The sequence below is a fragment of the Physeter macrocephalus genome, chromosome 7, assembly GCF_002837175.3.
Source record: "Physeter macrocephalus isolate SW-GA chromosome 7, ASM283717v5, whole genome shotgun sequence".
Taxonomy (NCBI): domain Eukaryota; kingdom Metazoa; phylum Chordata; class Mammalia; order Artiodactyla; family Physeteridae; genus Physeter; species Physeter macrocephalus.
In genome coordinates, this window is record NC_041220.1 from 99,255,077 (window position 1) to 99,269,884 (window position 14,808).

The 14,808-nt window shown below is 39.8% G+C and overlaps 1 protein-coding gene across 6 annotated transcripts in view; it reads left to right on the top strand.

The window, feature by feature from the left end:
• Positions 1–385: 385 nt before the first annotated feature.
• LCORL (ligand dependent nuclear receptor corepressor like) overlaps positions 386–14,808 on the top strand; it is a 188,351-nt gene continuing 173,928 nt past the window's right edge. For 2 of the 6 annotated variants that reach the window (XM_024119429.3, XM_055086125.1), the window contains exon 1: positions 386–679. In XM_024119429.3, the coding sequence (XP_023975197.1) occupies positions 520–679 (160 nt within the window). In that variant the 5' untranslated portion in view covers positions 386–519. The remainder of the gene's footprint in view (positions 680–14,808) is intronic. The other 4 variants (XM_028492121.2, XM_055086126.1, XM_055086127.1 and 1 more) reach the window with 4 other exon arrangements.

Sequence of the window (14,808 nt, forward strand, 5' to 3'; positions counted from 1 at the left end):
CGTGCCCATCCCTAGTGGACTACAAGAACCGGCATGCACCGCGCCGCGACAGCAAGCTCCGCTTCGGGACCCCAGCGCAAGGAGACCTGGGAAGTGAAGTCTCCGGGAGTCCGGAGTCTCGTCGCGAAGACAGAAAGGAAGCGTTGCTAGTCCGCTCCATTAGCACGCCGGTTCCTGGCGAGGCTCCGAGCCTCTGGCTGCCGCTCAGGGTTTTTGCGGGCGGCGGGAGCGGTATGGCTCGCTTGAGTAAACTCCGGGGGGAGGGGAGAGAGGGGAGTAGATGGGGAGGCGGGGTCAGCGGAAGCGTCAGGTTGCTTCCTTCTCCTCACGCTCCCTCCGCGCCTCTCCCAGAGGGAGCGGTGGGAGGGGGAGGGAAGGGCAGAGGGAAGGTAGTGTGACACGTGTCAATCAACCCCCCTCCGGGGGGCGCGCGCTCCGGGGCTCGCGCCGAGGGCTCGCGCCCCTGCCTCGTGCCTGCGCCGCTCGTATGTAAATGAGGGCGCGTGACGCGGGACGCAGATGGACAAGGGAAGAGAGAGAATGGCCGCTGCCGCCGCCGCTGCTGCCGCCGCCGCCGCCGCCGCCGCCGCTCAGTGCCGGAGCCCTCGGTGCGCGGCGGAGAGGAGAGGATTCCGGCGGGAACTCGACTCTTGGCGCCACCGCCTCATGCACTGTGTAGGTAAGAGAGACTCGGGCCGGGGCCCCGGCTCCGCGCGGCGACGGCTGCCGCAGCCCGAGGAGTTTGTGGCAGAGGGGTTTAGTTGAATCTCCCGTTCGGGTCAGTTCATTGGGGGAGTGAGATGGGAGCGGCGGCGGCGCGGCGGATCCGGCGGCGCTCGCCTTTTGTCTGGGGGCTCCTCGCCCGGCGCGGTCCGCGCTCCTTTTCCCTCCTCAGCTCTTTGGCTCCCCGGGAACTGTTAGTTCTGACCCGCTCGCCGAGCCCCCGAGGAAACGGCTCGCTTGCGCTCTCCCCGAAACTCCTCGGCGCCCCTGGCCGCTCGCCGTCCACCCTGTCAAGAGGGAGGAAGCGGGCCGGTGGGTCGGCGCCCGGCCGGAGAGGAGCCCGCGGGCAGAGCAGGCAGGAGGAAGGCGGGCTGGTCCGCGCCCCCGCCGGGCGCACACACACCCCCTTCTGCCGCCGGGGTCCGGGCGGGCCGACGCGACCGGGTTCCCGGGGACGGGGACCTGAACGACCCCCGGGAGCTCGCGGGGCGGGGACCGTGGGTGAGCCGGCTGGGGGCGAGGGGCGGCGGGGGCGTCGCCCGAGGGGCGGGGGCGCCCAACTCTGCCCTCTCGCGCTCGGCGGCGGCGGCGCCGTGTGTACTCCTTTAAGAAGGAGCCGCTCGAGCGCTGACGGTTGGGATTTGAAGTTCTTCCTCCCTCTTTGGAAGTCTGGACGGAGGGGGGGTGTTGCCATGGCGACGGCAACCCCCCCGTTCTTCTCGCGGACGCCCCGAAGACTCGGGTCCTCTTTTACTGTCATGTGATGGACCCTTCCTTGCACAGACACGCACATCGCCCTCCCCAACTCCCATCCCCGTTCTGCAGTTCCGTCTTCCCTTTTGGTTGGGTCGGAATCTTTCTGCTTCAAACTTCTGGGCTCCGGGCTGTCATTCTGCGGGTTGCTTGGGGGTGGCGGGAGGTGATGGGACCTCCCCACTTTGCCGCCGTCGCTGTTTTGTCTGAGTAAGACGTGTGCGTGGAGGTGTTATCCAGCAGGTTGGATAACACCGAGTGGGCACCGAGGGGATAACGCGGTTTATGGGTTGGGGTGTGTTGCGTTTGTTTTGGAAGGGGTTGATGGGTGGGAGAGTAGAAGAGGTAGAGGGAAGGTTGCATTGTCTAAGGAGTGGATAGTGGCAGCAGTTTGCTCGACTGGCAGTTAAATCTTGGCATTTGGAGTTGAGGAGTAACCTTAGTGCCCTAAGAAAACAACTCTCTTACCCTGTTTCCATCTGTTCTTGCGCCACCTCGCGCCCCTTTTCCTCAAGCCCCCTCAGATTTGTTTGGTTAGCGCCTGAAGATCTTTCTTGTTTTTCACTAGTGAAAAGTAGATGGTGGTAGGATAAACTAGTACAACTTCAAATCAGAAATGTGCACTGCAGAATACGGTGGATTTAGGAAAACGTACGAGAAGGAAGTTTGCTCTGAGTAGGGGCATTTAAGTTATGTTTAAGCAATTCACTGTTTACCCTTTAAAATATGTTTTGTTCTTATCTAAGGAAATGTTCTAGGAAATAGCTTTAGTCAGGTATTCATAAGTGATTTTATCTCTTTTTAAAAAGTGTAAAAAAACCCTCACGGTATTCTTATATAAAAATTTTAAGCCAAGGGTTGCTGGTCCTTCCCGAATACAAAATGGACCCTGTTTTTATAATTGCTTATGTAAAGATCTCTTCCACTGACAACCTGTTTGAAAATTGTTGAGTTCGTTCAGTTAGAATCAGGCAGGATGATAGCATTGTAACACTGGCTCGAGATACTATTGTGTTAAGTTTTGCCGAGGCACAGTTATTTGACGGTGTCTTTGGACAATTTTTATATTTTAGAATACTTTGGCTTTTTGTTTTTTCTCATCTTGCTTGTTTAGATGCATTAAGTATGGCTTTGTCTCACAAAAATATATGTGCTTTTGAAAAATAGTAGAATTTTAATTAAACACAAAATTAATTGGATTTGATGGAAAAAGGGAAATAGGATGTCTTTCTGTCTTACCTACTTGGATACTCAGGATTGGAAGACATTGAAGATTGTGTTAATGCTGTGTGTCTAATATGCAGTCTCTGTATTACATTTTTAATGTAGTATACACTTGTACGGTATTTGAAGGAAAATTTTTTCCTGAGCTCTAACTATATTTGAGAATTATTTCCCACAGTCCCAGTCCTAGTCAGGAGACCTAGGAAGATCCATCTCATAGTTTGTTTTTATCATGGTTGTTTTTTAAATAAACAATAAAACTCTCTTAAGCAGGATATACACTGGTTGATTGGGTTTTTTTCAGTAGTCTGTATGTGAAGCACCTACTCACAGTATGAATTGGGATTAAATGTATTTTGTGTAGCTATTTTAATTTACCTTTTGCTATTACTTTGTAAATATATTTGAAAAAAGCTGTATTCTTTTTACTTTGCATGTGTGTATGTGTGTGAATATATATGTGTATATGTACTTCTGTATTGAATATTCATTGCTCTTATTGGTTGAAATTATTTTTATAAAATATTCTTTCTGCCTTTGGGGAAGAAAATGATCCACAAGTCTTATTTTTAAATGAAATATGGAAATTGTAAGCAGTGTCTCAGGGCCTTACAGCAAATTAGTATTGAGCCAGTAGTGAAGTTTTAAAATCTCAGTTCTTAGCCTAAATCTTTAAAGTAATCTCATTCATTTTTTAAATAACATATATAAATATTCTAATTTTATGAGCAAAAAGTTCATTTTCCTTGCCATGACTGCTTGTAGTTAGCTAAGATGTTTAACTCTTGATATGGAAAATGATATTTACCTTTCTCTATTTGTGGAACTCATCTCTTTAGATTAGGTTTATGGCTACTCTGTGATTTAATCCTGGTTTTTCTTTTTTTATAATTGAAGAGTTGTCCTTTAAGCTGTTTGTCCCAATTAATAGCTTTATTTACAATGTGGTGCTTTTTACAATTTGATTTTTCTCTGTAATCATCCTGTACTGTGCTATACTTTTGAATATGTTCATCTAACAAATGTTTGAGTGCTTATTGGATATAATAAACAGCATCCTGGTACTCAGCATGTTGAGTGATAACAGATATAGTCCTGGATCTTATGGAATTATGTATGGAATATATAATTAGTATCTGATAAATCATATAATTTAAAGCAAAGTCAAGTCCAGGATAAAAGAAATGCATTAGTATATTTTTAAACATTATCAGGACTTGTGTAGTCTATTAGGATATTTGATCTGGGAAATAAGTTTTCTGTTTTGTTTTAACTTTTAATTTTGATATAATTTCGAACTTACAAGAAAAGTTGGAAGAATAGTACCAGGAACTCCTCTATACCCTTACCAACATTCACCAGTTGTATTACATTTTGCAGTATTTGCTTTATCATTCTTGCTTTATATCTATATCTTTTTTTTTTTTCTGAACCATTTGAGAGTAATTTGGAGACATGATGCCTCTCTACCCCTAAATTCTTCAGTTATATTTCCTAAAGCCAAGGACATTGGCTTACCTAACTACAGTATAGTTATTAAAACCAGGAAATATAACATTGACATACTATTAATGGTATTATTATCGAATTCATAATCCATATTCAGATTTTAACCATTTTACTTTTTAAGCTTTTCACCCCAGCTAGGATCATACATTGCATTTGGTTGTCATATCTCTTTTTAGTCTTTTTAAATCTGGAACACTTACTTCCTCAGCCTTTCTTGTATTTCTTGACCTTGACATTTTTGAAAAGTACAGGAGAGTTATTTTGTAGAATGTCCCTCGATTTGAATTTGTCTGTTGTTTCATCATGATTAGATTGGTTATGCATTTTTGGCAGGAATACCTCTGAAGAGATGTTCTGTCCTTCTTAATACATCATATCTTGAGATTCATAATGTTGTTTTGTCCCAGTGTTGGTGATGGTAGTTTTGAAAATTTGGTTAATGTGGTATTTTCCATATTTCTCCCTGAAAGTTGTCCTTTTGTAATTAATATGTAATTTGTGGGAAAATACTTTTGAGGAACAGGATATTTACATAGTCTCATCAAAACTTTACCCACAGGTTTTAACATCCATTCATGATTTTTCTAGCTTCATCATTCTGTAACTAGTAGTTGATATTCTGTCATAAAGCAGTCTCTCCCATCTTCTCCTTTATTTCTTTTGTTAGTTATTTTCATCCGTATGAACTCATGGGTTCTTATTTTATTCAGTGGTTAAATCCATTACTGTCACTATTTTGATTTCCAAATTGTCCTAGGTCTGGCCAGTGGGAGCCTCATCAAGCTGTTCCAGTGTTTTTTGACAGATCACATGTCTCCCCAACCCCTCCCTGCCCAATGATTATTTTTGAGCACTTCCTTCCTGCCCAAACAAGATATTCCAGGTTCATCTTGTAGTTCACATGTCCCAGCCCTGACATCAGCCATTTTTCCAAGGAGCCCTCCATTCTTTTTAGTGGAAAATAGGTTTAGATACCAAAATCTGAACACGAGGTGTCAGGACTGTTTTTAAGCCCTATTTTTCTGATACAGAAGTTAATGATCAGTGTAACCAGTGTAACTGATTTGCCTAAGGTTACAACAATAAAACAATGAAGATTTGATTAGAATCATTTTATAAACTCCAACATACCATTGTTGTCCAGTAGAAATAAATGGGTGCCAGATATATTATTTAAAATTGTCTAGTAGACACATTAAAAAAGCATGTTTGATTTAGCCCAATATATTAAAAATATTTTAACATTAATCCATATAAAATTGTTGAGTTAGTTTACATTCTTTTTAAAACATTAAGTCTTTGAAATCAGTTATTATAGCATATCTCAGTTTGGACTAGCTACATTTCAGGTGCTTAGTAGCCTCATGTGGCAAATGGCTACCACATTGGACAGCACAGTTTTATAGTGTAGTGACTCCAGCCAAGGCTTGATGACCTTGGTACCACTTATTTCAAATCTGTTGATACTAACCAAACTGATAGCTTTCCCCAAATCTTTTATTCCCCAATACGTTTATTTGCATAATGTAATATAGTGAATGGGAATATAGGCACTGGAGCTAGACTACGTGTGTTTGAACTCTAGCTCTCTAGCTGTTACCACCTACCAGGGTGGACAAGTTACTTAACTTCTCTGTACTTCAGTTTCTTGCCTGTAGATTGAAGATAATGAGGTTGTTCGAAAATTAATTGTGTTGATATATGTTAATATGTGTCTGCCTTATAGAAAACATGCCATAAACATTTGCTGTTATTATTATTTATACAAGTTATTAAAAGCTTTGAGCTTTATGTTTTTGCCAGTAGATTCTTTCTGGTGGGAATGCTGATGAACAATGAAGAGATCATGAGGCATGTTAGAGAAAAAGATAGTAAGGGCTTGAAAGATCTATATTCTAGGGTATTCTTGAGCCGTGGAGTCATGGAGTTTAAGAATCACAGTATGATCACTTAGCTTGATCTTCGCTTTTTATGTATAAGGAAAGCAAAAGACATTTGATGCTGTCCTACGTTGCAAGGAATGTTTTGGCTTTGTAGTAGCTGAATACAAGAAATTCGTTTAAATTCATTAAAAAAAAATCTGTATCATATTATATCATCTTGAACCTACTCTTTGTTGGTACCTACTCTCTGTTCTCTTCCTGTTAACCGCATCACTGTCTTAGAGTTCTACACTCTGCAGGTGTTTACAGAGTAGACTTTTCCAAACTACCTGCCCCATTGATAATCAGCAGTATCAGGGGCAGAGGATATTCTCTTCCTCTATTTTTTAATCTCTGAAGAAGTTACGGGAGCACTTCATAGAGCTATAACACTTAAAGATGGGATAGTCCAGGTAAATAAAGTTCTAGATAATCAACTTGACACTTCTTTCCGGTTGCTTCTTGCCTCCTACTCTTTTATTTTTCCACCAACTTCTACCTCATCTTGTCACTATTGCTGTGTAAATTCTGGAAGAGTAGATTTACTTAGAAATCTGGATTTGATGAGAACTGGTATGAATGGGTCAACTACCCAAAAACTTTGCACAACTGTCTTTTCAGGCACTAGCAAATTTTTTATCCATTAAAAAAAGATGTGAATTAAAGTACTATCTAATAATATGTGTCAGGCAAATGGAATCTATGATGATCATGAGTAGTTGGGTGGTAAAGACACATATCCAAATTTCTCTGTAAAATAGGCACATTGTGAATTTTGCATGTAAAAAAATGTAAAAATTTGCATGTAAAATTTTGAAATTCTGTGTACTCTTGGATAATTGTATACTTGGAAGTTCTGCCATCCTTGGGTTCAAGCAGTATATGAATTTCGTATATTTGCATATGTTAGAAACAGGCTGTACGCTGGTCTGAGCATATCACATGTATTCTCCTTTCTGTGTGGTGTGCTGTCTCTTCCTGTCCGTGCTACTTCCCTTGGCTGGTTACATGTGTGTATCCCTCCCTGTTTGTCTGGGTACTATGATAAGTTCCTGTTATGTCACCAGAAGTAGCTATTATGTATCCTCCATGCTCCCCTGGTTTATCTTTCAATCCTGGTGTTTAATTCTTCTACCACTGTGCAGTCTTGGGAGGAGCAACAGAGGCATGTAGATTTTTGGATATGCAATTTTTTCTTCCTTTTTGGTAAATCCAGTTTTTCAATTATAATATCATATGTTATTTAGGTTTAGAGTTTCTATCTTTTTCTTTTTTGATGATATTCCTTCTTTTTTGGGTGTGTGTGTGTATATTTTATTCACCACAGAATATAGATAAGAGGCTGTGAATAGGCCCAGACCAACCTACTGCTACCATTAGGAAACTAATTAAGGTAATGCCATATTTGTATTTGAAGAATGGCACTTTGCTGTTAATAAAGCTAAATAAAAATTTGTTTTGAGGATTTTTATGTTTTCTAGAAAACAACTTACAATGAGGAATCACTTTTCTATATCTCCTTTCTTTTATATAGTTTTCCCATTAATTGGCAACAACCCTGCTTACTTATATCTGCTTCTTTGTTTTTCTTTTCTCTTTACCTTGAATTATTACCAAGTTATTATTATTTTCTTTACAGTATCTCTTGGATTCAGTTTTTCTGATGAAGTGTTAAGCACTTGGGCTGGTTTAGGTAAGACTCTAGTTTATATCAGTATCTGCATCATTGATTTTACTGTCCTTCAATCTAGCTTATAACCTATATTAAATCATTATTTGGAATAGCTACTTTGATTTTGTACTTTACAAAGCAGTAGTATCTACCATTTGTCTTTTTTCATCAAATAAAAGCTCCTAACCATATCCAGTTAGTTGATCATAGTCCACCAGGCTTCTTCCCTGTTCATTTGCCTAGTTTCTTCTTTAGACAGCCCAACCACTTTCATCTGCCTTTACTTCTGTTTTGTACACATTGCTCCAAATTCTTGAGTATCTTATTAATCATAACAGCTACCCTGCCTGCATCCTCAGTCTCCTTTAAAATTCAGTTGTATCCTAGAGTCTTTTCTAAAATATTTCTTGAAAAACTAGTTTGAGACTTTCTCTGTTAATTCAGATTGGCCAGTTCTTTTCTGATGGCTATGTGTAAGGTGTGTATGTAGGGAAAAAACTTTGTCCAATAGTCTTCATATTTAAATAGTAAACTATTTAGTAAACAGTTTAGGGACAAGGGGCTAAGTCTTCACAAATGGTAAAAAGGATTAAGAATCGAAAGAACATAGTTCCTTTTTAGCCTCTATTGTTATAACCTTAGGCATGAGTCATTTCACTTTTCATAGATGGAAATCTACGGATAATAGATTTTTAGCTGTCCTTAAATGTTCACTATCTTTTGTTTTTATGAAAGGTGCTATTATACTTATATAGTAGTGGTTTCTGGGCTAAAAATATAAATTAAGGAATTACCAGCCTAAAGATGATATTTAAATCCTTGAAATGGATGAGACCACCTAAGGGTAAGGGGTAGTATAATTAGAGAGGAGTACTCAGTACCATGTCTTAAGGAATCTTAGCATTCCTTGGATGGAGGAAGAGGAGCCTCAAAGGAAAGCCACTGGACTTTCACACTGAAAAGTAAGGCCATTGGCTGTGTCGGAAAACCAGGAGAGATGGTATTACCAAATCTAAGAGAAGAGTGTTAAAATAAGGAGGGATTGTTATATGTTGATGAGATGTCAAGTACCGTTAAACAGGGAAATGTGCATTGTTTTTGGCAGCATGGAAGTTCTTAGTGACCTTGACCGGATGAATTTCAGCAGAGTGGTAGGGATGGAAGCTATATTGTAATAGGTTAGAAAGTATTTAAGATGCGTGGAAGAGGAGAAACCATTTGAGAAGCTACATTTTGAGGAAGAACAGATGTATAGAGCAGTAATTGGAAGGGTGTGGGATCTACGGATGTTTGTTTTATACATGGATGATAAGATGGAGAATACTTTTTTGAATTGATAATATCCATGATTACTTTATATGTTAATTAAGCTGAGACTTGATAGCAACAAAATATTGAGAGATAAATTAGATAAATAGGATGGGCTTGGTTTGAATCACTGAATGTGAACTCTAAAATTGTTTCTTTTTCCCTTCAAAACATATTTTCCTAATCAAGTTCATCAAGTAAAATATGGTTTGTGGCATTAGTGTGTTACACAGTTTAAAAGATTGATTTTTTCCAGTTAATTTACTGTTGTCAGTCAATCATCAAATATCTTGAGTCCTACTGTGTGCTAGTTGATGGGAGTGTAATTCTATGTTTCTTCCTTAACCAGGTTCTGAACTAGAAATAGGCTTAGGAATCAGGGATCAAAATGTTAGCTTTTTAGATGGTAAGGTTGTATTGAAGAACCTGGCTTGTAGCTGAGGCCAGAATTAACACAATATCATCCTGAATTGAACTTACCAACCTATCAAAGACAGAGCAGCTAGAGCTGCAGTCCTCTTCTAAAATACAAGGAAGCTCTACCCCATGAGGTTTGCTTATAGGTAGGTAGGACCATCTAGGCAGAATGAACAGGCTTGAACATGCATGAAAAATGACCTTTAAAACATTAATTCATTCCACTAGGAACAACTATCAGCATGTTGCCAATACTAGTTATTCCTCTCTCCTTTGGTAGGATGAATAAGGGGTAGAGAAAAGGGCAGAAGCTTCTTCCAGAATACTTCCCCTAAAAACGTGATAAGAATTGGGAGAGGTGGGAACTGTGAGTTGGGTAAAAAAGCTAATTCCTACACTAGGAATTCTTTGCTTTTAAAGAGCTCACAGTTATCAGGGATGTTAAGTATTAGAGATGGCATAATATAATGGAAAGGCTTAGGAGACAGCAATTAATTTTGATTTGAAGAATCTGAAATGACTAGGCTTCAAAGGATTGACTGAAAGCTGGAGTTGGCAGACTTTTTTTGTAAAGGGCTGGATGTAAATATTTTAGGCTCTGTGGGCCATATGGTCTTTATTGCAAGTACTCAACTCTGCTGTTGTAGCACAAAAGCAATCTATAAATGAATGAACATGGCTGTGTTCCAATAACAAAATTATTTACAGAAATAGGCAGATTTGGTCTACTAGCCATGGTTTGCTGATCCCTAAGTTAAATGATCCAGCAGAAAAGTAGGTTGGAAGAAACAGGTTGAAGGATAGTGTAAGCAAAGGTATAGAAGTCTACGTAATGTATATTCTGAAAATATTCAGCACTCTAGTGCCATTGGAGTATAGGGGGAGTAGGAAGTAGGACTGAAAGTATAAATTATGGCATCTATAAGGAGGAAATTATAAGCCTTTGAAGTTTGTTTTTTTAATGGTTAATAAGCATGATCAGATAAGTCGGCTTATTTTCATTTTGAACATCTGCTGTTGGTTCAGGTTCGAGGGTTTTTTTATTTCTAATAGTTTTAAGAAGCTCAAATTGAAGCAGCCCTTTTAAGTCAAAACTGGGAAAATGAGCAATCTCCACTTCAATAAATTAATTAAGATATTGGATTGCTGAAGTACTCTCAGATGGCACCCTTCTTTTTTGCTTGGGTTCTGAGCAACTTGAAAATTAAAACAAGGAGAAAGATGGAAGCAGAATATTACTTTTATTACAAATAGAGGCCAGGCTAGAGAAATAGATTGGTGAAGGAGTCAGGTGTTCTGGCATAAGCCAATTTATCCACCCAGTGCTAGGCATACTAGGGAAGCAGAGTGGAGTATGAGCTCTCTGTATGTTCTCCCGATAGCTACTCCCAAGGGTCTACCCAACTTTTCTTTACAAAATCACCAATCAGATCAGTCACTTCGCTTCCCTAGGGGTGAAGAGAGGCTCAAATTGTGCTTATGACGCATCCTTCCTCATAGAAACAGGGAGCAAGGAAAAGGTGTTACTCCTGTAACAATCAAGGCTAATTTTTGCAGAGTTGTATCTGGGCATAAGTGTACTGGAAACAATACAATTGTCATTATACTGAAAACAAGTCAAACTTACATATTCTAAATATTTTTAAAAATATTTAATTCTAGTGTTTGAAACACTCATATTTTTTAAACTCTCAAAATAAAATTGGTAGTTTTGTTTTTTTGATGAACTAGATTTTTCTACAGGCCTGTGTAAGATACTTAAATAAAATGCATATTTGGCTAGAAAAGAAAGACAAGACTTCCTTCTTTATCAATTTTCAATTGACTTTTTAAATTTAGAAGGAATTAATATAAAATAGTTGACCACTGTTTCTTTAAGTGGAAAAAGCAGATACTTTGACAAATAGATTAGCCTTTTAATTAGCTTGGATTATGGGTGCTTATGCAGTTTATTCACTGGTATCTCTTTCTTTTTTTTTTTTTTTTTTTTTTTTAGTGTCATCAGTTGTTTTCCTCGTTCCCTTTTTCTTTCCTTTCGGAACGTTTCAGTACTGAAACCATCAGGTGGGACCAAACAAAGTGTCCACACTGGTTAGGGTATATGGGGGGAGGGGGCATGTCCTCTTGAAGGAGTGGGTATGTCAGAGCCTGGCAGGGTTGAGGAGGGTCCCCATGTGGGTTGATGGAGCTGGAGGTATGAGGAGCAGTCTGAATAGGAGGGGCACACTAGTGTAAGGTGTTGGTGCCCAAGCAGGGTCAGATCAGTATTTGTGAAGGTGAGTAGCCTGGTACAGAGTAAGAGGGATAAGAGGGCATCTACTAGGAGGTGATGGCCACCAGGGGTGGCAGCAGAAAGTCATCTGTGTAGGAGGGTAGCCTGGTTTGGGTGTATTCAGCCTCAAGTTGGATATGGTGGGAGTCCATGGTTGGAGGCATCCCAGTGGAAGATCAGAACCTGAGGGTGGGGAGAGGAAGACATCCCAGTGGAGGATCAGCTCAATATGGGGTGTTAGTGCCTAAGCAAGATGAGGAGGATATTCTTGTAGGAGGAGTGCCAGGCACGAGGAATAGGGGAGGTTATACCCATGGAGGAAGTATGTGGGTGTTGGGGCAGAGAGGGGTAAAGAGAGCGTCCATGTGGGGATGGGGAAGCAGCCACAATGGGAGGCTGGTAACATACAGGGAGACTAGTCAAATAAATAACCTTAAGGATAATGGGAGCCAGCCTGTCACTGTCTGAGAAGGGAGTTACCATTATGGAAGTGGAAAAAACTAGAATGCTTTCTGTAGTGTTGGATTGGAAAAGAGATATTGGTATGTGAATTCATAGTTTTTCTTATATATAGATGTAGAATATAGAAATATATACTTATGCCCTAAACTGTTCACTGAGAAGGCACCTAGGAGCAGTGACACCCCAAAAGTAGTGAGCATGATGCTTCATTGTTAATTTCCTGATTTTAATGGTCATATTTGTAAGAGAATGCCTTTGTAGGAAACCCTTATTAAAGAATTCAAGGGTGATGGGTTATCATGTAGGCCATTTACTCTCAAATATTTGGAAAAGTAAAAGTTCTTACCATACTTAAAACATTTTCTGTAAATTTAACATTGATGCAAAGTAAAAATAAATGCCTAAAAGCAATGTCATTAGTCTAAATATTACATTCTCTTGAATTAATCACTTTCAGCCCTTAAAATCTCATAGCTGGTAATATATAAACTGACAGACTTTTCAACACTAAGAATTGCCCTTTGAAATAATGATAGCTAATGTCTATTGAATGCTTACCATCGTGTGTTAGACACTGTGCTAATAAGCTTCTATTTGTATTAATCACATTTAATTTTCACATGTGAAAGAGTACAGTTTTTATCTTCATTTTACAGGTGAAAAAACCAAGGCTTAGAGAAGCTGACTTGTCCAAGACTTCATCTAGAAAATATAAAGACAGAATTAACATATAAGTCTATATTACTCTTTTGGTGAAACCTAGTTTAAAAATTAGCAAGTCTGATCCTCCCTGCTTTCTGATCAAATAGTTGCATTTAAAACTTTAGTACCAGAGCTGTTCTCTGTTTTATTTCAGAACTTTGAATTCAGGAGTAGGGAGAAGTATTCTGGGTCTAGACCTCCTTGGCCTTTTGTTCCTGGCCCTGGAATAAGAGAGAACCAGGGGCTTCTGTATTTGAATGCACATATTAGAGTTAAGTGTTCCGTTGAGATGGGTTAGTCAGGGAATAATATCCCCAAATTTCTTTCTTGGTCTTAATATTGGGAACAGGGGGGAGGTAAGAACATAGAGTTAGTGGGGCAAGAGATTTCCTCAGCATAGATTGTCAATGTTAAGTTTTAGTCTTGATGTAAAGATATACAGTTAACCCTCTACCCCAATTCCAAGAATGATGGCCATCTCCTTTCCAACTCTTTTGAACTTTTCCCAAGAATGGCAAGTGATCAGATAGAAATAGCTGATGACAATTTATTGTTTCATTTCAGCTATCCTTTGCCTATGCTCCCCTTTACCCATTTAGCGTAGTATAGGAAAGTAGTGCCCTGGTAAAATATGTGTTTGGGTTTTTTTTTGTTTGTTTTGTTTTTTTGTTTTTTTTTTGTGGTATGCGGGCCTCCCTCTGCTGCGGTCTCTCCCGTTGCGGAGCACAGGCTCCGGACGCGCAGGCTCAGCGGCCATGGCTCACGGGCCCAGCCGCTCCGCGGCACGTGGGATCGTCCCAGACCGGGGCGCGAACCCAGTTCCCCTGCATCGGCAGGCGGTCGCGCAACCACTGCGCCACCAGGGAAGCCCTTTGGGTTTTTTTTTTTAACACTAATATTATGGCATCAGCTTAATCTTTACCTGTTTTTTCTCCTTTGCCTTTATTTGGCCTTTTAATATTTCTATTTTAGCACATATATATATGTGCTAACTCATAAATGAAGTAAAATTTCCCTATGACTACAGATTAGCTTACTTACCTAACTTATCTAAGTTATCTTAGTTAACTAATTTATCTTCATTCTTCTCCTCAGTCTGAACCCATAGGTGCTTTCATCCTCTGTCACAGAGTGAGTTTTTTCTGACTCTCTCATTCTTTAGACCTATTCTGAAATTGCTCTTTTGTTTTTTATCAAGAATAATTGGATTTTCAGTGTGGAAGGTAGCATGGCCATCTGCTATAATCCTTTCATACATCTCTTTTCTCTTCATAATTTTTTCAGTAAATATTTATGGGCCAGGCATTGTGCTAGGTGACTCAGATGCATTAGATTGTCTTTGTGAAGCATAGTCTTGTAGTGAAGACAAGCCTCTCCTACTCTGAAGTATGGTAAATGGTATAATAGAAGCACATACAGTATTAAAGTTGTGGTGTAGAGAAGAGTGATCAGGTTTCTTTGCATGGGTCCAGGAATGACTGTGGGACATGAGAAGAGAAAAGAGAAATAGAAGCTGAATCATGGAGAAACATCTAAGCAGAATATAACAATAATTATTATTATTTTAAATTATTTTATTTTACTGTTCATTAGGCATTAAGTACTTAATTACACTAGAATTCATTTGATTTTCAAAACAGTCACATAAGTAGAAACTATTTTTATCATCCCCACTTTACAGATAAGGAAGTTGAGTTACAGGTAGTGGAAAACCATTGAAGGATTTTAAAGCATGAGAGTGACATAATTTAATTTGTGGGTTTTTTTTTTTTTTTATTTTTTATTTTTTTATTTTTATTTTTTTGCGGTACGCGGGCTTTTCACTGTTGTGGCGTTTCCCGTTG